The sequence below is a fragment of the Oncorhynchus gorbuscha genome, unplaced genomic scaffold (assembly GCF_021184085.1).
Source record: "Oncorhynchus gorbuscha isolate QuinsamMale2020 ecotype Even-year unplaced genomic scaffold, OgorEven_v1.0 Un_scaffold_1907, whole genome shotgun sequence".
NCBI classification, from domain to species: Eukaryota; Metazoa; Chordata; class Actinopteri; order Salmoniformes; family Salmonidae; genus Oncorhynchus; species Oncorhynchus gorbuscha.
Window position 1 is genome coordinate 77,114 of NW_025746556.1, and position 26,277 is coordinate 103,390.

A 26,277-nucleotide genomic window follows, 5' to 3' on the forward strand; every position below is an offset into this window, starting at 1 on the left:
GTACACCTCACCTCTAGATTCAGTTCAGTTCATCAGGCAGTATGTACATCTCACCTCTAGATTCAGTTCAGTTCATCAGGCAGTATGTACATCTCACCTCTAGATTCAGTTCAGTTCATCAGGCAGTATGTACATCTCACCTCTAGATTCAGTTCAGTTTATCAGGCAGTATGTACATCTCACCTCTAGATTCAGTTCAGTTCATCAGGCAGTATGTACATCTCACCTCCAGATTCAGTTCAGTTCATCAGGCAGTATGTACATCTCACCTCTAGATTCAGTTCATCAGGCAGTATGTACATCTCACCTCTAGATTCAGTTCAGTTCATCAGGCAGTATGTACATCTCACCTCTAGATTCAGTTCATCAGGCAGTATGTACATCTCACCTCTAGATTCAGTTCAGTTCATCAGGCAGTATGTACATCTCACCTCCAGATTCAGTTCAGTTCATCAGGCAGTATGTACATCTCACCTCTAGATTCAGTTCATCAGGCAGTATGTACATCTCACCTCTAGATTCAGTTCAGTTTATCAGGCAGTATGTACACCTCACCTCTAGATTCAGTTCAGTTTATCAGGCAGTATGTACATCTCACCTCTAAATTCAGTTCATCAGGCAGTATGTACATCTCACCTCCAGATTCAGTTCAGTTCATCAGGCAGTATGTACATCTCACCTCTAGATTCAGTTCATCAGGCAGTATGTACACCTCACCTCTAGATTCAGTTCAGTTTATCAGGCAGTATGTACACCTCACCTCTAGATTCAGTTCAGTTTATCAGGCAGTATGTACATCTCACCTCTAAATTCAGTTCATCAGGCAGTATGTACACCTCACCTCCAGATTCAGTTCATCAGGCAGTATGTACACCTCACCTCTAGATTCAGTTCATCAGGCAGTATGTACACCTCACCTCTAGATTCAGTTCATCAGGCAGTATGTACACCTCACCTCCAGATTCAGTTCAGTTCATCAGGCAGTATGTACACCTCACCTCCAGATTCAGTTCATCAGGCAGTATGTACACCACACCTCCAGATTCAGTTCAGTTCATCAGGCAGTATGTACATCTCACCTCCAGATTCAGTTCATCAGGCAGTATGTACACCTCACCTCTAGATTCAGTTCATCAGGCAGTATGTACACCTCACCTCCAGATTCAGTTCATCAGGCAGTATGTACACCTCACCTCTAGATTCAGTTCATCAGGCAGTATGTACACCTCACCTCCAGATTCAGTTCATCAGGCAGTATGTACACCTCACCTCCAGATTCAGTTCATCAGGCAGTATGTACACCACACCTCCAGATTCAGTTCAGTTCATCAGGCAGTATGTACACCTCACCTCTAGATTCAGTTCAGTTTATCAGGCAGTATGTACATCTCACCTCTAGATTCAGTTCAGTTCATCAGGCAGTATGTACACCACACCTCCAGATTCAGTTCAGTTCATCAGGCAGTATGTACATCTCACCTCTAGATTCAGTTCATCAGGCAGTATGTACACCTCACCTCCAGATTCAGTTCAGTTCATCAGGCAGTATGTACATCTCACCTCTAGATTCAGTTCATCAGGCAGTATGTACACCTCACCTCTAGATTCAGTTCAGTTCATCAGGCAGTATGTACATCTCACCTCTAGATTCAGTTCAGTTCATCAGGCAGTATGTACATCTCACCTCTAGATTCAGTTCAGTTCATCAGGCAGTATGTACACCTCACCTCTAGATTCAGTTCAGTTCATCAGGCAGTATGTACATCTCACCTCTAGATTCAGTTCAGTTCATCAGGCAGTATGTACATCTCACCTCTAGATTCAGTTCAGTTCATCAGGCAGTATGTACATCTCACCTCTAGATTCAGTTCAGTTTATCAGGCAGTATGTACATCTCACCTCTAGATTCAGTTCAGTTCATCAGGCAGTATGTACATCTCACCTCCAGATTCAGTTCAGTTCATCAGGCAGTATGTACATCTCACCTCTAGATTCAGTTCATCAGGCAGTATGTACATCTCACCTCTAGATTCAGTTCAGTTCATCAGGCAGTATGTACATCTCACCTCTAGATTCAGTTCATCAGGCAGTATGTACATCTCACCTCTAGATTCAGTTCAGTTCATCAGGCAGTATGTACATCTCACCTCCAGATTCAGTTCAGTTCATCAGGCAGTATGTACATCTCACCTCTAGATTCAGTTCATCAGGCAGTATGTACATCTCACCTCTAGATTCAGTTCAGTTCATCAGGCAGTATGTACATCTCACCTCTAGATTCAGTTCATCAGGCAGTATGTACACCTCACCTCTAGATTCAGTTCAGTTTATCAGGCAGTATGTACACCTCACCTCTAGATTCAGTTCAGTTTATCAGGCAGTATGTACATCTCACCTCTAGATTCAGTTCATCAGGCAGTATGTACATCTCACCTCCAGATTCAGTTCAGTTCATCAGGCAGTATGTACATCTCACCTCTAGATTCAGTTCAGTTCATCAGGCAGTATGTACATCTCACCTCTAGATTCAGTTCATCAGGCAGTATGTACATCTCACCTCTAGATTCAGTTCAGTTCATCAGGCAGTATGTACACCTCACCTCTAGATTCAGTTCATCAGGCAGTATGTACATCTCACCTCCAGATTCAGTTCAGTTCATCAGGCAGTATGTACACCTCACCTCCAGATTCAGTTCAGTTCATCAGGCAGTATGTACACCTCACCTCTAGATTCAGTTCAGTTCATCAGGCAGTATGTACATCTCACCTCCAGATTCAGTTCATCAGGCAGTATGTACATCTCACCTCTAGATTCAGTTCATCAGGCAGTATGTACATCTCACCTCTAGATTCAGTTCAGTTCATCAGGCAGTATGTACACCTCACCTCTAGATTCAGTTCAGTTTATCAGGCAGTATGTACATCTCACCTCTAGATTCAGTTCAGTTTATCAGGCAGTATGTACATCTCACCTCTAGATTCAGTTCATCAGGCAGTATGTACACCTCACCTCTAGATTCAGTTCAGTTCATCAGGCAGTATGTACACCTCACCTCTAGATTCAGTTCAGTTCATCAGGCAGTATGTACACCTCACCTCTAGATTCAGTTCAGTTCATCAGGCAGTATGTACACCTCACCTCTAGATTCAGTTCATCAGGCAGTATGTACACCTCACCTCTAGATTCAGTTCAGTTCATCAGGCAGTATGTACATCTCACCTCTAGATTCAGTTCATCAGGCAGTATGTACACCTCACCTCTAGATTCAGTTCATCAGGCAGTATGTACACCTCACCTCTAGATTCAGTTCAGTTCATCAGGCAGTATGTACATCTCACCTCTAGATTCAGTTCATCAGGCAGTATGTACATCTCACCTCTAGATTCAGTTCATCAGGCAGTATGTACACCTCACCTCCAGATTCAGTTCATCAGGCAGTATGTACACCTCACCTCCAGATTCAGTTCATCAGGCAGTATGTACACCTCACCTCCAGATTCAGTTCATCAGGCAGTATGTACACCTCACCTCCAGATTCAGTTCAGTTTATCAGGCAGTATGTACACCTCACCTCCAGATTCAGTTCATCAGGCAGTATGTACACCTCACCTCCAGATTCAGTTCATCAGGCAGTATGTACACCTCACCTCCAGATTCAGTTCAGTTCATCAGGCAGTATGTACACCTCACCTCTAGATTCAGTTCATCAGGCAGTATGTACACCTCACCTCCAGATTCAGTTCATCAGGCAGTATGTACACCTCACCTCTAGATTCAGTTCATCAGGCAGTATGTACACCTCACCTCTAGATTCAGTTCATCAGGCAGTATGTACACCTCACCTCTAGATTCAGTTCATCAGGCAGTATGTACACCTCACCTCTAGATTCAGTTCAGTTCATCAGGCAGTATGTACATCTCACCTCTAGATTCAGTTCATCAGGCAGTATGTACACCTCACCTCCAGATTCAGTTCATCAGGCAGAATGTACACCTCACCTCCAGATTCAGTTCATCAGGCAGTATGTACACCTCACCTCTAGATTCAGTTCATCAGGCAGTATGTACACCTCACCTCTAGATTCAGTTCATCAGGCAGTATGTACACCTCACCTCCAGATTCAGTTCAGTTCATCAGGCAGTATGTACACCTCACCTCTAGATTCAGTTCAGTTTATCAGGCAGTATGTACACCTCACCTCTAGATTCAGTTCATCAGGCAGTATGTACACCTCACCTCCAGATTCAGTTCAGTTCATCAGGCAGTATGTACACCTCACCTCTAGATTCAGTTCATCAGGCAGTATGTACACCTCACCTCTAGATTCAGTTCATCAGGCAGTATGTACACCTCACCTCCAGATTCAGTTCAGTTCATCAGGCAGTATGTACACCTCACCTCCAGATTCAGTTCATCAGGCAGTATGTACATCTCACCTCTAGATTCAGTTCATCAGGCAGTATGTACACCTCACCTCTAGATTCAGTTCATCAGGCAGTATGTACACCTCACCTCCAGATTCAGTTCAGTTCATCAGGCAGTATGTACACCTCACCTCCAGATTCAGTTCATCAGGCAGTATGTACACCTCACCTCCAGATTCAGTTCAGTTCATCAGGCAGTATGTACATCTCACCTCTAGATTCAGTTCAGTTCATCAGGCAGTATGTACATCTCACCTCTAGATTCAGTTCATCAGGCAGTATGTACACCTCACCTCTAGATTCAGTTCATCAGGCAGTATGTACACCTCACCTCCAGATTCAGTTCATCAGGCAGTATGTACACCTCACCTCTAGATTCAGTTCATCAGGCAGTATGTACACCTCACCTCCAGATTCAGTTCATCAGGCAGTATGTACACCTCACCTCCAGATTCAGTTCATCAGGCAGTATGTACACCACACCTCCAGATTCAGTTCAGTTCATCAGGCAGTATGTACACCTCACCTCTAGATTCAGTTCAGTTCATCAGGCAGTATGTACATCTCACCTCTAGATTCAGTTCATCAGGCAGTATGTACATCTCACCTCTAGATTCAGTTCAGTTCATCAGGCAGTATGTACATCTCACCTCTAGATTCAGTTCAGTTCATCAGGCAGTATGTACACCTCACCTCCAGATTCAGTTCAGTTCATCAGGCAGTATGTACACCTCACCTCCAGATTCAGTTCAGTTCATCAGGCAGTATGTACACCTCACCTCTAGATTCAGTTCATCAGGCAGTATGTACATCTCACCTCCAGATTCAGTTCATCAGGCAGTATGTACACCTCACCTCCAGATTCAGTTCATCAGGCAGTATGTACACCTCACCTCTAGATTCAGTTCATCAGGCAGTATGTACACCTCACCTCTAGATTCAGTTCATCAGGCAGTATGTACACCTCACCTCCAGATTCAGTTCAGTTCATCAGGCAGTATGTACACCTCACCTCTAGATTCAGTTCATCAGGCAGTATGTACACCTCACCTCCAGATTCAGTTCAGTTCATCAGGCAGTATGTACACCTCACCTCCAGATTCAGTTCAGTTCATCAGGCAGTATGTACACCTCACCTCTAGATTCAGTTCATCAGGCAGTATGTACATCTCACCTCTAGATTCAGTTCATCAGGCAGTATGTACACCTCACCTCCAGATTCAGTTCAGTTCATCAGGCAGTATGTACACCTCACCTCTAGATTCAGTTCAGTTTATCAGGCAGTATGTACACCTCACCTCTAGATTCAGTTCATCAGGCAGTATGTACACCTCAGATTCAGTTCATCAGGCAGTATGTACACCTCACCTCTAGATTCAGTTCATCAGGCAGTAGATTCAGATTCAGTTCATCAGGCAGTATGTACACCTCACCTCTAGATTCAGTTCATCAGGCAGTATGTACATCTCACCTCCAGATTCAGTTCATCAGGCAGTATGTACATCTCACCTCCAGATTCAGTTCATCGGTTCTCATCAGATTCAGTTCATCAGTATGTACATCTCACCTCTAGATTCAGTTCATCAGGCAGTATGTACATCTCACCTCTAGATTCAGTTCATCAGGCAGTATGTACATCTCACCTCTAGATTCAGTTCATCAGGCAGTATGTACATCTCACCTCTAGATTCAGTTCATCAGGCAGTATGTACATCTCACCTCTAGATTCAGTTCATCAGGCAGTATGTACATCTCACCTCCAGATTCAGTTCAGTTCATCAGGCAGTATGTACATCTCACCTCCAGATTCAGTTCATCAGGCAGTATGTACATCTCACCTCTAGATTCAGTTCATCAGGCAGTATGTACACCTCACCTCCAGATTCAGTTCAGTTCATCAGGCAGTATGTACATCTCACCTCTAGATTCAGTTCATCAGGCAGTATGTACATCTCACCTCCAGATTCAGTTCAGTTCATCAGGCAGTATGTACACCTCACCTCCAGATTCAGTTCATCAGGCAGTATGTACATCTCACCTCTAGATTCAGTTCATCAGGCAGTATGTACACCTCACCTCCAGATTCAGTTCAGTTCATCAGGCAGTATGTACATCTCACCTCCAGATTCAGTTCATCAGGCAGTATGTACACCTCACCTCCAGATTCAGTTCAGTTCATCAGGCAGTATGTACACCTCACCTCCAGATTCAGTTCATCAGGCAGTATGTACACCTCACCTCCAGATTCAGTTCATCAGGCAGTATGTACATCTCACCTCTAGATTCAGTTCATCAGGCAGTATGTACACCTCACCTCCAGATTCAGTTCAGTTCATCAGGCAGTATGTACATCTCACCTCCAGATTCAGTTCATCAGGCAGTATGTACACCTCACCTCCAGATTCAGTTCAGTTCATCAGGCAGTATGTACACCTCACCTCTAGATTCAGTTCAGTTCATCAGGCAGTATGTACATCTCACCTCCAGATTCAGTTCATCAGGCAGTATGTACATCTCACCTCCAGATTCAGTTCATCAGGCAGTATGTACATCTCACCTCTAGATTCAGTTCATCAGGCAGTATGTACACCTCACCTCCAGATTCAGTTCATCAGGCAGTATGTACATCTCACCTCTAGATTCAGTTCATCAGGCAGTATGTACACCTCACCTCCAGATTCAGTTCATCAGGCAGTATGTACACCTCACCTCTAGATTCAGTTCATCAGGCAGTATGTACACCTCACCTCCAGATTCAGTTCATCAGGCAGTATGTACATCTCACCTCCAGATTCAGTTCAGTTCATCAGGCAGTATGTACATCTCACCTCCAGATTCAGTTCATCAGGCAGTATGTACACCTCACCTCCAGATTCAGTTCAGTTCATCAGGCAGTATGTACACCTCACCTCCAGATTCAGTTCATCAGGCAGTATGTACATCTCACCTCTAGATTCAGTTCATCAGGCAGTATGTACACCTCACCTCCAGATTCAGTTCATCAGGCAGTATGTACATCTCACCTCTAGATTCAGTTCAGTTCATCAGGCAGTATGTACACCTCACCTCCAGATTCAGTTCAGTTCATCAGGCAGTATGTACATCTCACCTCCAGATTCAGTTCATCAGGCAGTATGTACATCTCACCTCTAGATTCAGTTCATCAGGCAGTATGTACACCTCACCTCTAGATTCAGTTCATCAGGCAGTATGTACACCTCACCTCTAGATTCAGTTCAGTTCATCAGGCAGTATGTACATCTCACCTCTAGATTCAGTTCATCAGGCAGTATGTACATCTCACCTCTAGATTCAGTTCATCAGGCAGTATGTACACCTCACCTCCAGATTCAGTTCATCAGGCAGTATGTACACCTCACCTCCAGATTCAGTTCATCAGGCAGTATGTACACCTCACCTCCAGATTCAGTTCATCAGGCAGTATGTACACCTCACCTCCAGATTCAGTTCAGTTTATCAGGCAGTATGTACACCTCACCTCCAGATTCAGTTCATCAGGCAGTATGTACACCTCACCTCCAGATTCAGTTCATCAGGCAGTATGTACACCTCACCTCCAGATTCAGTTCAGTTCATCAGGCAGTATGTACACCTCACCTCTAGATTCAGTTCAGTTCATCAGGCAGTATGTACACCTCACCTCCAGATTCAGTTCATCAGGCAGTATGTACACCTCACCTCTAGATTCAGTTCATCAGGCAGTATGTACACCTCACCTCTAGATTCAGTTCATCAGGCAGTATATACACCTCACCTCCAGATTCAGTTCAGTTCATCAGGCAGTATGTACATCTCACCTCTAGATTCAGTTCATCAGGCAGTATGTACACCTCACCTCCAGATTCAGTTCATCAGGCAGTATGTACACCTCACCTCCAGATTCAGTTCATCAGGCAGTATGTACACCTCACCTCTAGATTCAGTTCATCAGGCAGTATGTACACCTCACCTCTAGATTCAGTTCATCAGGCAGTATGTACACCTCACCTCCAGATTCAGTTCAGTTCATCAGGCAGTATGTACACCTCACCTCTAGATTCAGTTCAGTTTATCAGGCAGTATGTACACCTCACCTCTAGATTCAGTTCATCAGGCAGTATGTACACCTCACCTCCAGATTCAGTTCAGTTCATCAGGCAGTATGTACACCTCACCTCTAGATTCAGTTCATCAGGCAGTATGTACACCTCACCTCTAGATTCAGTTCATCAGGCAGTATGTACACCTCACCTCCAGATTCAGTTCAGTTCATCAGGCAGTATGTACACCTCACCTCCAGATTCAGTTCATCAGGCAGTATGTACATCTCACCTCTAGATTCAGTTCATCAGGCAGTATGTACACCTCACCTCTAGATTCAGTTCATCAGGCAGTATGTACACCTCACCTCCAGATTCAGTTCAGTTCATCAGGCAGTATGTACATCTCACCTCTAGATTCAGTTCAGTTCATCAGGCAGTATGTACATCTCACCTCTAGATTCAGTTCATCAGGCAGTATGTACACCTCACCTCTAGATTCAGTTCATCAGGCAGTATGTACACCTCACCTCCAGATTCAGTTCATCAGGCAGTATGTACACCTCACCTCTAGATTCAGTTCATCAGGCAGTATGTACACCTCACCTCCAGATTCAGTTCATCAGGCAGTATGTACACCTCACCTCCAGATTCAGTTCATCAGGCAGTATGTACACCTCACCTCTAGATTCAGTTCAGTTCATCAGGCAGTATGTACACCTCACCTCTAGATTCAGTTCAGTTCATCAGGCAGTATGTACATCTCACCTCTAGATTCAGTTCAGTTCATCAGGCAGTATGTACATCTCACCTCTAGATTCAGTTCAGTTCATCAGGCAGTATGTACACCTCACCTCCAGATTCAGTTCAGTTCATCAGGCAGTATGTACACCTCACCTCCAGATTCAGTTCAGTTCATCAGGCAGTATGTACACCTCACCTCTAGATTCAGTTCATCAGGCAGTATGTACATCTCACCTCCAGATTCAGTTCATCAGGCAGTATGTACACCTCACCTCCAGATTCAGTTCATCAGGCAGTATGTACACCTCACCTCTAGATTCAGTTCATCAGGCAGTATGTACACCTCACCTCTAGATTCAGTTCATCAGGCAGTATGTACACCTCACCTCCAGATTCAGTTCAGTTCATCAGGCAGTATGTACACCTCACCTCTAGATTCAGTTCATCAGGCAGTATGTACACCTCACCTCCAGATTCAGTTCAGTTCATCAGGCAGTATGTACACCTCACCTCCAGATTCAGTTCAGTTCATCAGGCAGTATGTACACCTCACCTCTAGATTCAGTTCATCAGGCAGTATGTACATCTCACCTCTAGATTCAGTTCAGTTCATCAGGCAGTATGTACATCTCACCTCTAGATTCAGTTCAGTTCATCAGGCAGTATGTACATCTCACCTCTAGATTCAGTTCAGTTCATCAGGCAGTATGTACATCTCACCTCTAGATTCAGTTCATCAGGCAGTATGTACATCTCACCTCCAGATTCAGTTCATCAGGCAGTATGTACACCTCACCTCTAGATTCAGTTCATCAGGCAGTATGTACACCTCACCTCTAGATTCAGTTCATCAGGCAGTATGTACACCTCACCTCTAGATTCAGTTCATCAGGCAGTATGTACATCTCACCTCCAGATTCAGTTCATCAGGCAGTATGTACATCTCACCTCCAGATTCAGTTCATCGGGCAGTATGTACATCTCACCTCTAGATTCAGTTCATCAGGCAGTATGTACATCTCACCTCTAGATTCAGTTCATCAGGCAGTATGTACATCTCACCTCTAGATTCAGTTCATCAGGCAGTATGTACATCTCACCTCTAGATTCAGTTCATCAGGCAGTATGTACATCTCACCTCTAGATTCAGTTCATCAGGCAGTATGTACATCTCACCTCTAGATTCAGTTCATCAGGCAGTATGTACATCTCACCTCCAGATTCAGTTCAGTTCATCAGGCAGTATGTACATCTCACCTCCAGATTCAGTTCATCAGGCAGTATGTACATCTCACCTCTAGATTCAGTTCATCAGGCAGTATGTACACCTCACCTCCAGATTCAGTTCAGTTCATCAGGCAGTATGTACATCTCACCTCTAGATTCAGTTCATCAGGCAGTATGTACATCTCACCTCCAGATTCAGTTCAGTTCATCAGGCAGTATGTACACCTCACCTCCAGATTCAGTTCATCAGGCAGTATGTACATCTCACCTCTAGATTCAGTTCATCAGGCAGTATGTACACCTCACCTCCAGATTCAGTTCAGTTCATCAGGCAGTATGTACATCTCACCTCCAGATTCAGTTCATCAGGCAGTATGTACACCTCACCTCCAGATTCAGTTCAGTTCATCAGGCAGTATGTACACCTCACCTCCAGATTCAGTTCATCAGGCAGTATGTACACCTCACCTCCAGATTCAGTTCATCAGGCAGTATGTACATCTCACCTCTAGATTCAGTTCATCAGGCAGTATGTACACCTCACCTCCAGATTCAGTTCAGTTCATCAGGCAGTATGTACATCTCACCTCCAGATTCAGTTCATCAGGCAGTATGTACACCTCACCTCCAGATTCAGTTCAGTTCATCAGGCAGTATGTACACCTCACCTCTAGATTCAGTTCAGTTCATCAGGCAGTATGTACATCTCACCTCCAGATTCAGTTCATCAGGCAGTATGTACATCTCACCTCCAGATTCAGTTCATCAGGCAGTATGTACATCTCACCTCTAGATTCAGTTCATCAGGCAGTATGTACACCTCACCTCCAGATTCAGTTCATCAGGCAGTATGTACATCTCACCTCTAGATTCAGTTCATCAGGCAGTATGTACACCTCACCTCCAGATTCAGTTCATCAGGCAGTATGTACACCTCACCTCTAGATTCAGTTCATCAGGCAGTATGTACACCTCACCTCCAGATTCAGTTCATCAGGCAGTATGTACATCTCACCTCCAGATTCAGTTCAGTTCATCAGGCAGTATGTACATCTCACCTCCAGATTCAGTTCATCAGGCAGTATGTACACCTCACCTCCAGATTCAGTTCAGTTCATCAGGCAGTATGTACACCTCACCTCCAGATTCAGTTCATCAGGCAGTATGTACATCTCACCTCTAGATTCAGTTCATCAGGCAGTATGTACACCTCACCTCCAGATTCAGTTCATCAGGCAGTATGTACATCTCACCTCTAGATTCAGTTCAGTTCATCAGGCAGTATGTACACCTCACCTCCAGATTCAGTTCAGTTCATCAGGCAGTATGTACATCTCACCTCCAGATTCAGTTCATCAGGCAGTATGTACATCTCACCTCTAGATTCAGTTCATCAGGCAGTATGTACATCTCACCTCTAGATTCAGTTCAGTTCATCAGGCAGTATGTACACCTCACCTCCAGATTCAGTTCAGTTCATCAGGCAGTATGTACATCTCACCTCCAGATTCAGTTCATCAGGCAGTATGTACACCTCACCTCCAGATTCAGTTCAGTTCATCAGGCAGTATGTACACCTCACCTCCAGATTCAGTTCATCAGGCAGTATGTACACCTCACCTCTAGATTCAGTTCATCAGGCAGTATGTACACCTCACCTCCAGATTCAGTTCATCAGGCAGTATGTACACCTCACCTCTAGATTCAGTTCATCAGGCAGTATGTACATCTCACCTCCAGATTCAGTTCATCAGGCAGTATGTACACCTCACCTCCAGATTCAGTTCATCAGGCAGTATGTACACCTCACCTCTAGATTCAGTTCAGTTCATCAGGCAGTATGTACATCTCACCTCCAGATTCAGTTTATCAGGCAGTATGTACACCTCACCTCTAGATTCAGTTCAGTTCATCAGGCAGTATGTACATCTCACCTCTAGATTCAGTTCATCAGGCAGTATGTACACCTCACCTCCAGATTCAGTTCAGTTCATCAGGCAGTATGTACATCTCACCTCTAGATTCAGTTCATCAGGCAGTATGTACATCTCACCTCCAGATTCAGTTCATCAGGCAGTATGTACACCTCACCTCTAGATTCAGTTCAGTTCATCAGGCAGTATGTACATCTCACCTCTAGATTCAGTTCATCAGGCAGTATGTACATCTCACCTCTAGATTCAGTTCATCAGGCAGTATGTACATCTCACCTCTAGATTCAGTTCAGTTCATCAGGCAGTATGTACATCTCACCTCTAGATTCAGTTCATCAGGCAGTATGTACACCTCACCTCCAGATTCAGTTCAGTTTATCAGGCAGTATGTACATCTCACCTCTAGATTCAGTTCATCAGGCAGTATGTACACCTCACCTCCAGATTCAGTTCATCAGGCAGTATGTACACCTCACCTCTAGATTCAGTTCAGTTCATCAGGCAGTATGTACATCTCACCTCCAGATTCAGTTTATCAGGCAGTATGTACACCTCACCTCTAGATTCAGTTCATCAGGCAGTATGTACATCTCACCTCTAGATTCAGTTCATCAGGCAGTATGTACACCTCACCTCCAGATTCAGTTCAGTTCATCAGGCAGTATGTACATCTCACCTCTAGATTCAGTTCATCAGGCAGTATGTACATCTCACCTCCAGATTCAGTTCATCAGGCAGTATGTACACCTCACCTCTAGATTCAGTTCATCAGGCAGTATGTACATCTCACCTCTAGATTCAGTTCAGTTCATCAGGCAGTATGTACATCTCACCTCTAGATTCAGTTCATCAGGCAGTATGTACATCTCACCTCTAGATTCAGTTCAGTTCATCAGGCAGTATGTACATCTCACCTCTAGATTCAGTTCAGTTCATCAGGCAGTATGTACACCTCACCTCCAGATTCAGTTCAGTTCATCAGGCAGTATGTACACCTCACCTCCAGATTCAGTTCAGTTCATCAGGCAGTATGTACACCTCACCTCTAGATTCAGTTCATCAGGCAGTATGTACATCTCACCTCCAGATTCAGTTCATCAGGCAGTATGTACACCTCACCTCCAGATTCAGTTCATCAGGCAGTATGTACACCTCACCTCTAGATTCAGTTCATCAGGCAGTATGTACACCTCACCTCTAGATTCAGTTCATCAGGCAGTATGTACACCTCACCTCCAGATTCAGTTCAGTTCATCAGGCAGTATGTACACCTCACCTCTAGATTCAGTTCATCAGGCAGTATGTACACCTCACCTCCAGATTCAGTTCAGTTCATCAGGCAGTATGTACACCTCACCTCCAGATTCAGTTCAGTTCATCAGGCAGTATGTACACCTCACCTCTAGATTCAGTTCATCAGGCAGTATGTACATCTCACCTCTAGATTCAGTTCAGTTCATCAGGCAGTATGTACATCTCACCTCTAGATTCAGTTCAGTTCATCAGGCAGTATGTACATCTCACCTCTAGATTCAGTTCAGTTCATCAGGCAGTATGTACATCTCACCTCTAGATTCAGTTCATCAGGCAGTATGTACATCTCACCTCCAGATTCAGTTCATCAGGCAGTATGTACACCTCACCTCTAGATTCAGTTCATCAGGCAGTTCATCAGTACACCTCACCTCTAGATTCAGTTCATCAGGCAGTATGTACACCTCACCTCTAGATTCAGTTCATCAGGCAGTATGTACATCTCACCTCCAGATTCAGTTCATCAGGCAGTATGTACATCTCACCTCCAGATTCAGTTCATCGGGCAGTATGTACATCTCACCTCTAGATTCAGTTCATCAGGCAGTATGTACATCTCACCTCTAGATTCAGTTCATCAGGCAGTATGTACATCTCACCTCTAGATTCAGTTCATCAGGCAGTATGTACATCTCACCTCTAGATTCAGTTCATCAGGCAGTATGTACATCTCACCTCTAGATTCAGTTCATCAGGCAGTATGTACATCTCACCTCTAGATTCAGTTCATCAGGCAGTATGTACATCTCACCTCTAGATTCAGTTCATCAGGCAGTATGTACATCTCACCTCCAGATTCAGTTCAGTTCATCAGGCAGTATGTACATCTCACCTCCAGATTCAGTTCATCAGGCAGTATGTACATCTCACCTCTAGATTCAGTTCATCAGGCAGTATGTACACCTCACCTCCAGATTCAGTTCAGTTCATCAGGCAGTATGTACATCTCACCTCTAGATTCAGTTCATCAGGCAGTATGTACATCTCACCTCCAGATTCAGTTCAGTTCATCAGGCAGTATGTACACCTCACCTCCAGATTCAGTTCATCAGGCAGTATGTACATCTCACCTCTAGATTCAGTTCATCAGGCAGTATGTACACCTCACCTCCAGATTCAGTTCAGTTCATCAGGCAGTATGTACATCTCACCTCCAGATTCAGTTCATCAGGCAGTATGTACACCTCACCTCCAGATTCAGTTCAGTTCATCAGGCAGTATGTACACCTCACCTCCAGATTCAGTTCATCAGGCAGTATGTACACCTCACCTCTAGATTCAGTTCAGTTCATCAGGCAGTATGTACATCTCACCTCCAGATTCAGTTCATCAGGCAGTATGTACATCTCACCTCCAGATTCAGTTCATCAGGCAGTATGTACATCTCACCTCTAGATTCAGTTCATCAGGCAGTATGTACACCTCACCTCCAGATTCAGTTCATCAGGCAGTATGTACATCTCACCTCTAGATTCAGTTCATCAGGCAGTATGTACACCTCACCTCCAGATTCAGTTCATCAGGCAGTATGTACACCTCACCTCTAGATTCAGTTCATCAGGCAGTATGTACACCTCACCTCCAGATTCAGTTCATCAGGCAGTATGTACATCTCACCTCCAGATTCAGTTCAGTTCATCAGGCAGTATGTACATCTCACCTCCAGATTCAGTTCATCAGGCAGTATGTACACCTCACCTCCAGATTCAGTTCAGTTCATCAGGCAGTATGTACACCTCACCTCCAGATTCAGTTCATCAGGCAGTATGTACATCTCACCTCTAGATTCAGTTCATCAGGCAGTATGTACACCTCACCTCCAGATTCAGTTCATCAGGCAGTATGTACATCTCACCTCTAGATTCAGTTCAGTTCATCAGGCAGTATGTACACCTCACCTCCAGATTCAGTTCAGTTCATCAGGCAGTATGTACATCTCACCTCCAGATTCAGTTCATCAGGCAGTATGTACATCTCACCTCTAGATTCAGTTCATCAGGCAGTATGTACATCTCACCTCTAGATTCAGTTCAGTTCATCAGGCAGTATGTACACCTCACCTCCAGATTCAGTTCAGTTCATCAGGCAGTATGTACATCTCACCTCCAGATTCAGTTCATCAGGCAGTATGTACACCTCACCTCCAGATTCAGTTCAGTTCATCAGGCAGTATGTACACCTCACCTCCAGATTCAGTTCATCAGGCAGTATGTACACCTCACCTCTAGATTCAGTTCATCAGGCAGTATGTACACCTCACCTCCAGATTCAGTTCATCAGGCAGTATGTACACCTCACCTCTAGATTCAGTTCATCAGGCAGTATGTACATCTCACCTCCAGATTCAGTTCATCAGGCAGTATGTACACCTCACCTCCAGATTCAGTTCATCAGGCAGTATGTACACCTCACCTCTAGATTCAGTTCAGTTCATCAGGCAGTATGTACATCTCACCTCCAGATTCAGTTTATCAGGCAGTATGTACACCTCACCTCTAGATTCAGTTCAGTTCATCAGGCAGTATGTACATCTCACCTCTAGATTCAGTTCATCAGGCAGTATGTACACCTCACCTCCAGATTCAGTTCAGTTCATCAGGCAGTATGTACATCTCACCTCTAGATTCAGTTCATCAGGCAGTATGTACATCTCACCTCCAGATTCAGTTCATCAGGCAGTATGTACACCTCACCTCTAGATTCAGTTCAGTTCATCAGGCAGTATGTACATCTCACCTCTAGATTCAGTTCATCAGGCAGTATGTACATCTCACCTCTAGATTCAGTTCAGTTCATCAGGCAGTATGTACATCTCACCTCTAGATTCAGTTCATCAGGCAGTATGTACACCTCACCTCCAGATTCAGTTCAGTTTATCAGGCAGTATGTACATCTCACCTCTAGATTCAGTTCATCAGGCAGTATGTACACCTCACCTCCAGATTCAGTTCATCAGGCAGTATGTACACCTCACCTCTAGATTCAGTTCAGTTCATCAGGCAGTATGTACATCTCACCTCCAGATTCAGTTTATCAGGCAGTATGTACACCTCACCTCTAGATTCAGTTCAGTTCATCAGGCAGTATGTACATCTCACCTCTAGATTCAGTTCATCAGGCAGTATGTACACCTCACCTCCAGATTCAGTTCAGTTCATCAGGCAGTATGTACATCTCACCTCTAGATTCAGTTCATCAGGCAGTATGTACATCTCACCTCCAGATTCAGTTCATCAGGCAGCATGTACACCTCACCTCTAGATTCAGTTCAGTTCATCAGGCAGTATGTACATCTCACCTCCAGATTCAGTTCATCAGGCAGTATGTACACCTCACCTCTAGATTCAGTTCATCAGGCAGTATGTACACCTCACCTCTAGATTCAGTTTATCAGGCAGTATGTACACCTCACCTCTAGATTCAGTTCAGTTCATCAGGCAGTATGTACACCTCACCTCCAGATTCAGTTCAGTTCATCAGGCAGTATGTACATCTCACCTCCAGATTCAGTTTATCAGGCAGTATGTACACCTCACCTCCAGATTCAGTTCAGTTCATCAGGCAGTATGTACACCTCACCTCTAGATTCAGTTCAGTTCATCAGGCAGTATGTACACCTCACCTCTAGATTCAGTTCAGTTCATCAGGCAGTATGTACACCTCACCTCCAGATTCAGTTCAGTTCATCAGGCAGTATGTACATCTCACCTCCAGATTCAGTTTATCAGGCAGTATGTACACCTCACCTCCAGATTCAGTTCAGTTCATCAGGCAGTATGTACACCTCACCTCTAGATTCAGTTTATCAGGCAGTATGTACACCTCACCTCTAGATTCAGTTCAGTTCATCAGGCAGTATGTACACCTCACCTCCAGATTCAGTTCAGTTCATCAGGCAGTATGTACACCTCACCTCTAGATTCAGTTCATCAGGCAGTATGTACACCACACCTCCAGATTCAGTTCAGTTCATCAGGCAGTATGTACACCTCACCTCTAGATTCAGTTCAGTTTATCAGGCAGTATGTACATCTCACCTCTAGATTCAGTTCAGTTCATCAGGCAGTATGTACACCTCACCTCTAGATTCAGTTTATCAGGCAGTATGTACACCTCACCTCTAGATTCAGTTCAGTTTATCAGGCAGTATGTACATCTCACCTCTAGATTCAGTTCAGTTCATCAGGCAGTATGTACACCTCACCTCTAGATTCAGTTCATCAGGCAGTATGTACACCACACCTCCAGATTCAGTTCAGTTCATCAGGCAGTATGTACACCTCACCTCTAGATTCAGTTCAGTTCATCAGGCAGTATGTACACCTCACCTCTAGATTCAGTTCAGTTCATCAGGCAGTATGTACATCTCACCTCTAGATTCAGTTCATCAGGCAGTATGTACACCTCACCTCTAGATTCAGTTCAGTTCATCAGGCAGTATGTACACCTCACCTCTAGATTCAGTTCAGTTCATCAGGCAGTATGTACACCTCACCTCTAGATTCAGTTCAGTTTATCAGGCAGTATGTACATCTCACCTCTAGATTCAGTTCAGTTCATCAGGCAGTATGTACACCTCACCTCTAGATTCAGTTCATCAGGCAGTATGTACACCTCACCTCTAGATTCAGTTCAGTTTATCAGGCAGTATGTACATCTCACCTCTAGATTCAGTTCATCAGGCAGTATGTACACCTCACCTCTAGATTCAGTTCATCAGGCAGTATGTACACCTCACCTCTAGATTCAGTTCAGTTTATCAGGCAGTATGTACATCTCACCTCTAGATTCAGTTCATCAGGCAGTATGTACACCTCACCTCCAGATTCAGTTCAGTTCATCAGGCAGTATGTACACCTCACCTCTAGATTCAGTTCAGTTCATCAGGCAGTATGTACACCTCACCTCTAGATTCAGTTCATCAGCAGTAGGAACATTCACCTTCCGTCTCTTGATGTTTTTAAGGAGAGTGGAAGTCCACTCAACCTTTTTAGTGTTGTTCCTGTTTCATCTGACAGCTGTATATTTAGATGGGGACATTATGGGACATCATGAGGAGGGAGAAAGGGATTGAACCGGTCTGTACTGAGGGGTATTATGGGACATCATGAGGAGGGAGAAAGGGATTGAACCGCTCTGTACTGAGGGGGATTATGGGACATCATGAGGAGGGAGAAAGGGATTGAACCGCTCTGTACTGAGGGGGATTATGGGACATCATGAGGAGGGAGAAAGGGATTGAACCGCTCTGTACTGAGGGGGATTATGGGACATCATGAGGAGGGAGAAAGGGATTGAACCGATCTGTACTGAGGTGGATTATGGGACATCATGAGGAGGGAGAAAGGGATTGAACCGCTCTGTACTGAGGGGGATTATGGGACATCATGAGGAGGGAGAAAGGGATTGAACCGCTCTGTACTGAGGGGGATTATGGGACATCATGAGGAGGGAGAAAGGGATTGAACCGCTCTGTACTGAGGGGGATTATGGGACATCATGATTCACATCACATGATTATGTGGTTTGAGCCGGGAGTGTCTTTCACTCCGCCAGGGCTCTGCACACCTCTGTACTGAGGAGGATTATGGGACATCATGAGGAGGGAGAAAGGGATTGAACCGCTCTGTACTGAGGGGGATTATGGGACATCATGAGGAGGGAGAAAGGGATTGAACCGCTCTGTACTGAGGGGGATTATGGGACATCATGATTCACATCACATGATTATGTGGTTTGAGCCGGGAGTGTCTTTCACTCCGCCAGGGCTCTGCACACCTCTGTACTGAGGAGGATTATGGGACATCATGAGGAGGGAGAAAGGGATTGAAATGCTCTGTACTGAGGAGGATTATGTGGTTTGAGTCGGGAGTGTCTTTCACTCCGCCAGGGCTCTGCACACCTCTGTACTGAGGAGGATTATGGGACATCATGAGGAGGGAGAAAGGGATTGAAATGCTCTGTACTGAGGAGGATTATGTGGTTTGAGCCAGGAGTGTCTTTCACTCTGCCAGGGCTCTGCACACCTCTGTACTGAGGAGGATTATGGGACATCATGAGGAGGGAGAAAGGGATTGAAATGCTCTGTACTGAGGAGGATTATGTGGTTTGAGCCAGGAGTGTCTTTCACTCTGCCAGGGCTCTGCACACCTCTGTACTGAGGAGGATTATGGGACATCATGAGGAGGGAGAAAGGGATTGAACCGCTCTGTACTGAGGGGGATTATGGGACATCATGAGGAGGGAGAAAGGGATTGAACCGCTCTGTACTGAGGGGGATTATGGGACATCATGAGGAGGGAGAAAGGGATTGAACCGCTCTGTACTGAGGGGGATAATGGGACATCATGATTCACATCACATGATTATGTGGTTTGAGTCGGGAGTGTCTTTCACTCCGCCAGGGCTCTGCACACCTCTGTACTGAGGAGGATTATGGGACATCATGAGGAGGGAGAAAGGGATTGAAATGCTCTGTACTGAGGAGGATTATGTGGTTTGAGCCAGGAGTGTCTTTCACTCTGCCAGGGCTCTGCACACCTCTGTACTGAGGAGGATTATGTGGTTTGAGCCAGGAGTGTCTTTCACTCCGCCAGGGCTCTGCACACCTCTGTACTGAGGAGGATTATGTGGTTTGAGCCGGGAGTGTCTTTCACTCTGCCAGGGCTCTGCACACCTCTGGATTCTTCTGACACTCATTGGCTCTACATTATGGGTCAGGTTCTCTGGAAAAACATCAAGCCTACTACCTTCCTGGACTGAGCACCGTAATGCTCAATGGACAATCTGAATTTAAGGTGCTTTTTAGTCCAGGAATAAATAGGCTTCGTGTGGATCTGGGAAAATCATCCCCTAAGTGAATTATAATTGTCTCTTTACATGAGGGCCCTTGTATACAGCAAAGGTGTGTGTGTGTGTGTGGCTACAGTGTCAAGCTGTTTAGCTTCACATATAAAGGGCCCCTAGTCCCCAAATGTTGCACTGTTTTTAACCAGAGCCCTGTGGGCCCCTAGTCCCTAAATGTTACACTGTTTTTAACCAGAGCCCTGTGGGCCCCTAGTCCCTAAATGTTACACTGTTTTTAACCAGAGCCCTGTGGGCCCCTAGTCCCTAAATGTTGCACTGCTTTTATTTAACCAGAGTGGACACTGGTCAGAAGTAGTGAACAGGGTGCCAATTGGGACACAACAGAAGTTCCTGTAGGGAGTAACCGTAGACCTGTCTCTCTCTGTCTCCTCAGGAAGCGCAGGGGAGCGATCAACAGCAAGCAGCTGACCTACCTAGAGAAATACCGCTCCAGACAGAGACTACGCTTCAAAGACCCTCACAAACACAAGAACAAGTGCTGTGTGATGTGATGATGTGGTGTGACCCCGCAGCCCGCCTGTTCTGACCCATATAGAACGACTACATGAACTTTAACATTGGACCGACCTCCACCCCGCTAAGATGCATTTAGGACTTGACCTGTTGTCTGTTTCCATGGGGACAGTTAGTTGCCACTGTTCTGTTGGGATTCTTCTGCTTCTCATTCTCAGGGCTGTTAGAGACCATCTCCTCTCTGATGTCTTTGAATGAACACGTTCGTCCCCAACTGCCGGCCAATTGATCTCATAGAGAGGAAAAACAAACGAGCCCTATTTCCATCAAGTACACACACACACACACACACTGACACACACTATTTTGCACTGATTGTAACATACTGTGACATACACACACAGCGCCATTGACCACCAGACCAACCCCTCAACCAGCAGCAACACTGTCAGCTTGGTCCCAGGCCTGATTGTTCCTCTTTCCTCCCTGCTGCTAGGTAGCACTGACCCAACCCAAAGCACTGTCAATGAAACACACCGACCCATCACTAGCTGTCACAACAGGTCTGCATCACCATACACCATGTTAACTGAAAGCCCCTGCTAGCCATGATGACATGAATGAAATAATCATGAAAAATAACAGATTTTATGCTGTCTGTGTGTTTTTATCTCAATGTTTCAAGGAAATCCAGTTAACTTCTTTGTTCAATTGAAATGCCATCCACAGAGCTCAGCCATCTTGCTCCTTGCTCCGTTTTCATAATGCATGTAAGTTAACACTTGTTAGAATCATGTCCTTGTCTCCTTGTCTTGAGGATATGGGGATGCGGGATGGGACTTAAAATAGGACGAGGTTTTGTGCTGAGTCGCCGGTTTTTTAAATAGCAATATTTTTTACATTGTGATATGAAATACTCTGGGATTAGGATTCTTCACCACTGACTGCTTCTGTTGTACAACATGAAGGATCTCAGTGTATCATGTAGGAGTCAGCTGAGCCTGGGTGGGCTTGGTAGGCAACACCGTCTGTGTCCCAGATGGCACCCTATTCCCTATATAGTGCACTACTTTTGACCAGAGGTCTATGGGCTACAATGCCTTGAAATATACACAAAAACATGGACTCGCACTGATCCTATGGGCTCCGGGTCAAAAGTTGTGCACTATATAGGGAGTAGGGTGTCATCTGGGACGCGTACTATGCTTTGGGAACATAAACATGGCGGTGCCCCGTAGTCGTCTCTGGGATGAAAAACAGCCAACTGAACCGTCTGCTCAGAAATAACGTCCTGGCTCTGTATCTGTCAGTGTGGATAGAAATGTCTCTCATCTTGCCTCTGAAATAGCACCCTATTCCCCTTTATAGTGCACTACTATATAGCACACTTTTGACTATAGTCCTATGGGCTCTGGTCAAAAGTAGTGCACTAAATAGGAATAGGGTGCAAGACGCAGTCTCAGTTAAGGACAGGTACTGAAGGAATGACTGGTATCCTAGGAAGAAAGCTGTCACATTTATCTGCTGCCTTGGAAGTAACCCACTTCAGATTGTTCACAGTTAATGAAGTACAATAAATAAAGTAATTGTTTAAAGTAAACTGACCTTTTTGTGCTTTATTCAGGAGTTGACTTGTGGGAGAACGAATCATTTTAAACAACCACTTTTGCCTTGTTGTGATAACAAGCTCAAATGCCGCCATCTAGTGGCCATGTGTAGTTATTCACATTATTAGTAGTGGCATTGTTGGCCTGAATTAGAGTTTTTGCAATTTCTGAAATAGATTTATCGTTTCCTCTTCAATGACCATATTGTTAATTTGAGATTATAACATGGCACATGTATCATCTATATTGTAGATTAAGTCATCACTTTATTATCTCAAACATTCCTGTTTGTACAACAATGACGTATGATATACAGGCTACTTCCGGACGGAATCTAATTACAATTGAGAAAGAGGGCAGAGCTCGAGCGGCAAATTCTATGTCCTTTGTTGTATTATATAAACGTCTTGTTCGTGGTGATATTGTCTATATATAAATCACGCAGGTCTTTTGCCTGTGGCACGTCCGATATAGCTAATTCTGGAAAGGACCCGAGATAAACGCAAGGCACAGTGCAGACGGTAGGCTAATTCAAATGCATCTTTGTCTTGCATGAGCATCCTTATTAACCGGCACCCAATGTAGGCCAAGTCTATCTAACGGTTCAAAATGTGTTCTGGTCATTGTATGAAAACCTCGGCGCACCAACCACGATTTTAACTGGAGAATACATGGTTTTACTGGTGTGGGGAGAACAATCTAGAAATGAAATGTATTCAATGTGCTGCAAATGTAGCAAAACATGTTCAATGTATTTACATTAGCCTCATATAGCCTCACCGTGGCATCCAGGGCCATTGCTTTTTCGTTTTTATTATTTCATTGGTAGTTGTTATAATAGGCGAGTCCACACTGTCAGATACTGTATGATGTACAGTATTTGGAATGCATGATATCAGCATGTCTCTACCATCACGCCATAGGCTACAATCCTCATTTCTTATTGTTTTGTTTTGCATGCCTCCGTCTGCTCGGTCATCCATCAGGATTTAAAATAAAGTTTTTTCTTTGTCTCAGTGTTTTGTCATTTTATTTATGTTTTGCATTACGTTCCCACTTCTCATTTTCATCATTTAATAGCACCTACTTACTGATCGTGCAAGTAAAGAAAATATTTGTACTGTAACGACCCTGGGTTTATAAGCGCGGAAATCGACTCTGCCGCACGAGCATACTTTTGCGGCACAGTCGATAGCGCGCCGGACCTCGAGCTAGAAGGTTACAGTACGTTGTTCATTTAGTATCAAATGTATAATTTGCTTTCAAAATGTACTTGCCACTTTCCAATGTAATAACTGCATCTTTGGGAGTTGCATCTCCTTGGCTCCTAGTGCTGTAAATCGTTCCATCCCTATAATTAGAATAAATGATGTTCCATTCTCACTATGCTTTGTCAGTCCAATCACACAGTTTCATGTCGAATTGAACATCCCAACCATTCGCCCATACGTTAGTTTGTGTTTCCGACATTGATACACAATGACACTGATACAGAGATTAAACCTATAGGTGGACATGATACGGCGATTAAACCTATAGGTGGACATGATACTGATACGGAGATTAAATTTATAGGTGGACATGATACAGAAATTAAACCTATAGGTGGATACTGATACAGAGATTAAACCTATAGGTGGATACTGATTCAGAGATTAAACCTATAGGTGGACATGATACTGATACAGAGATTAAACCTATAGGTGGACATGATACAGAGATTAAACCTATAGGTGGACATGATACGGATACAGAGATTAAACCTATAGGTGGACATGATACGGATACAGAGATTAAACCTATAGGTGGACATGATACTGATACAGAGATTAAACCTATAGGTGGACATGATACGGATACAGAGATTAAACCTATAGGTGGACATGATACGGATACAGAGATTAAACCTATAGGTGGACATGATACTGATACAGAGATTAAACCTATAGGTGGATACTGATATAGAGATTAAACCTATAGGTGGACATGATACTGATACAGAGATTAAACCTATAGGTGGACATGATACGGATACAGAGATTAAACCTATAGGTGGATACGGATACAGAGATTAAACCTATAGGTGGACATGATACTGATACAGAGATTAAACCTATAGGTGGACATGATACGGATACAGAGATTAAACCTATAGGTGGACATGATACGGATACAGAGATTAAACCTATAGGTGGACATGATACTGATACAGTGATTAAACCTATAGGTGGACATGATACTGATACAGAGATTAAACCTATAGGTGGATACTGATATAGAGATTAGACCTATAGGTGGACATGATACTGATACAGAGATTAAACCTATAGGTGGACATGATAAAAACGGTGGATACATACAGAGATTAAACCTATAGGTGGATACTGATACAGAGATTAAACCTAGGTGGATGATACGGATACAGAGATTAAACCTATAGGTGGACATGATACGGATACAGAGATTAGACCTATAGGTGGACATGATACTGATACAGAGATTAAACCTATAGGTGGACATGATACTGATACAGAGATTAAACCTATAGGTGGACATGATACGGATACAGAGATTAAACCTATAGGTGGATACTGATACAGAGATTAAACCTATAGGTGGACATGATACTGATACAGAGATTAAACCTATAGGTGGACATGATACTGATACAGAGATTAAACCTATAGGTGGATACTGATACAGAGATTAAACCTATAGGTGGATACTGATACAGAGATTAAACCTATAGGTGGACATGATACTGATACAGAGATTAAACCTAACCTTATATAGGTGGATACTGATACAGAGATTAAACCTATAGGTGGACATGATACTGATACAGAGATTAAACCTATAGGTGGATACTGATACAGATTAAACCTATAGGTGGATACTGATACAGAGATTAAACCTATAGGTGGATACTGATACTGGTGGATACAGAGATTAAACCTATAGGTGGACATGATACTGATACAGAGATTAAACCTATAGGTGGATACTGATACAGAGATTAAACCTATAGGTGGATACTGATACAGAGATTAAACCTATAGGTGGATACTGATACAGAGATTAAACCTATAGGTGGACATGATACTGATACAGAGATTAAACCTATAGGTGGACATGATACTGATACAGAGATTAAACCTATAGGTGGATACTGATACAGAGATTAAAACCTATAGGTGGACATGATACTGATACAGAGATTAAACCTCTTAGGTGGACATGATACCTGGTGGATACTGATACAGAGTTTAAAACTATAGTGGACATGAGATTAAACCTATAGGTGGATACTGATACAGAGATTAAACCTATAGGGATACTGGAGATGAAACATGGTGGATACTGATACAGAGATTAAACCTATAGGTGGACATGATACTGATACAGTGATTAAACCTATAGGTGGACTGATACGAGAGATACTGGTGGATACTGATACAGAGTTTAAACCTATAGGTGGACATGATACTGATATAGAGATTAAACCTATAGGTGGACATGATACTGATACAGAGATTAAACCTATAGGTGGATATACTGATACAGAGATTAAACCTATAGGTGGACATGATACTGATACAGAGATTAAACCTATAGGTGGACATGATACTGATACAGAGATTAAACCTATAGGTGGACATGATACT

At 43.9% G+C, this 26,277-nt stretch overlaps 1 protein-coding gene across 2 annotated transcripts in view; it reads left to right on the forward strand.

The window, feature by feature from the left end:
- Positions 1-22,362, forward strand: part of LOC124024520 (protein tyrosine phosphatase type IVA 3-like) — a 90,194-nt gene extending 67,832 nt beyond the window's left edge. For both annotated transcript variants that reach the window (XM_046338443.1, XM_046338442.1), the window contains exon 6: positions 20,926-22,362. In XM_046338443.1, the coding sequence (XP_046194399.1) occupies positions 20,926-21,043 (118 nt within the window). In that variant the 3' untranslated portion in view covers positions 21,044-22,362. The remainder of the gene's footprint in view (positions 1-20,925) is intronic.
- The last annotated feature ends 3,915 nt before the right edge of the window (positions 22,363-26,277 follow it).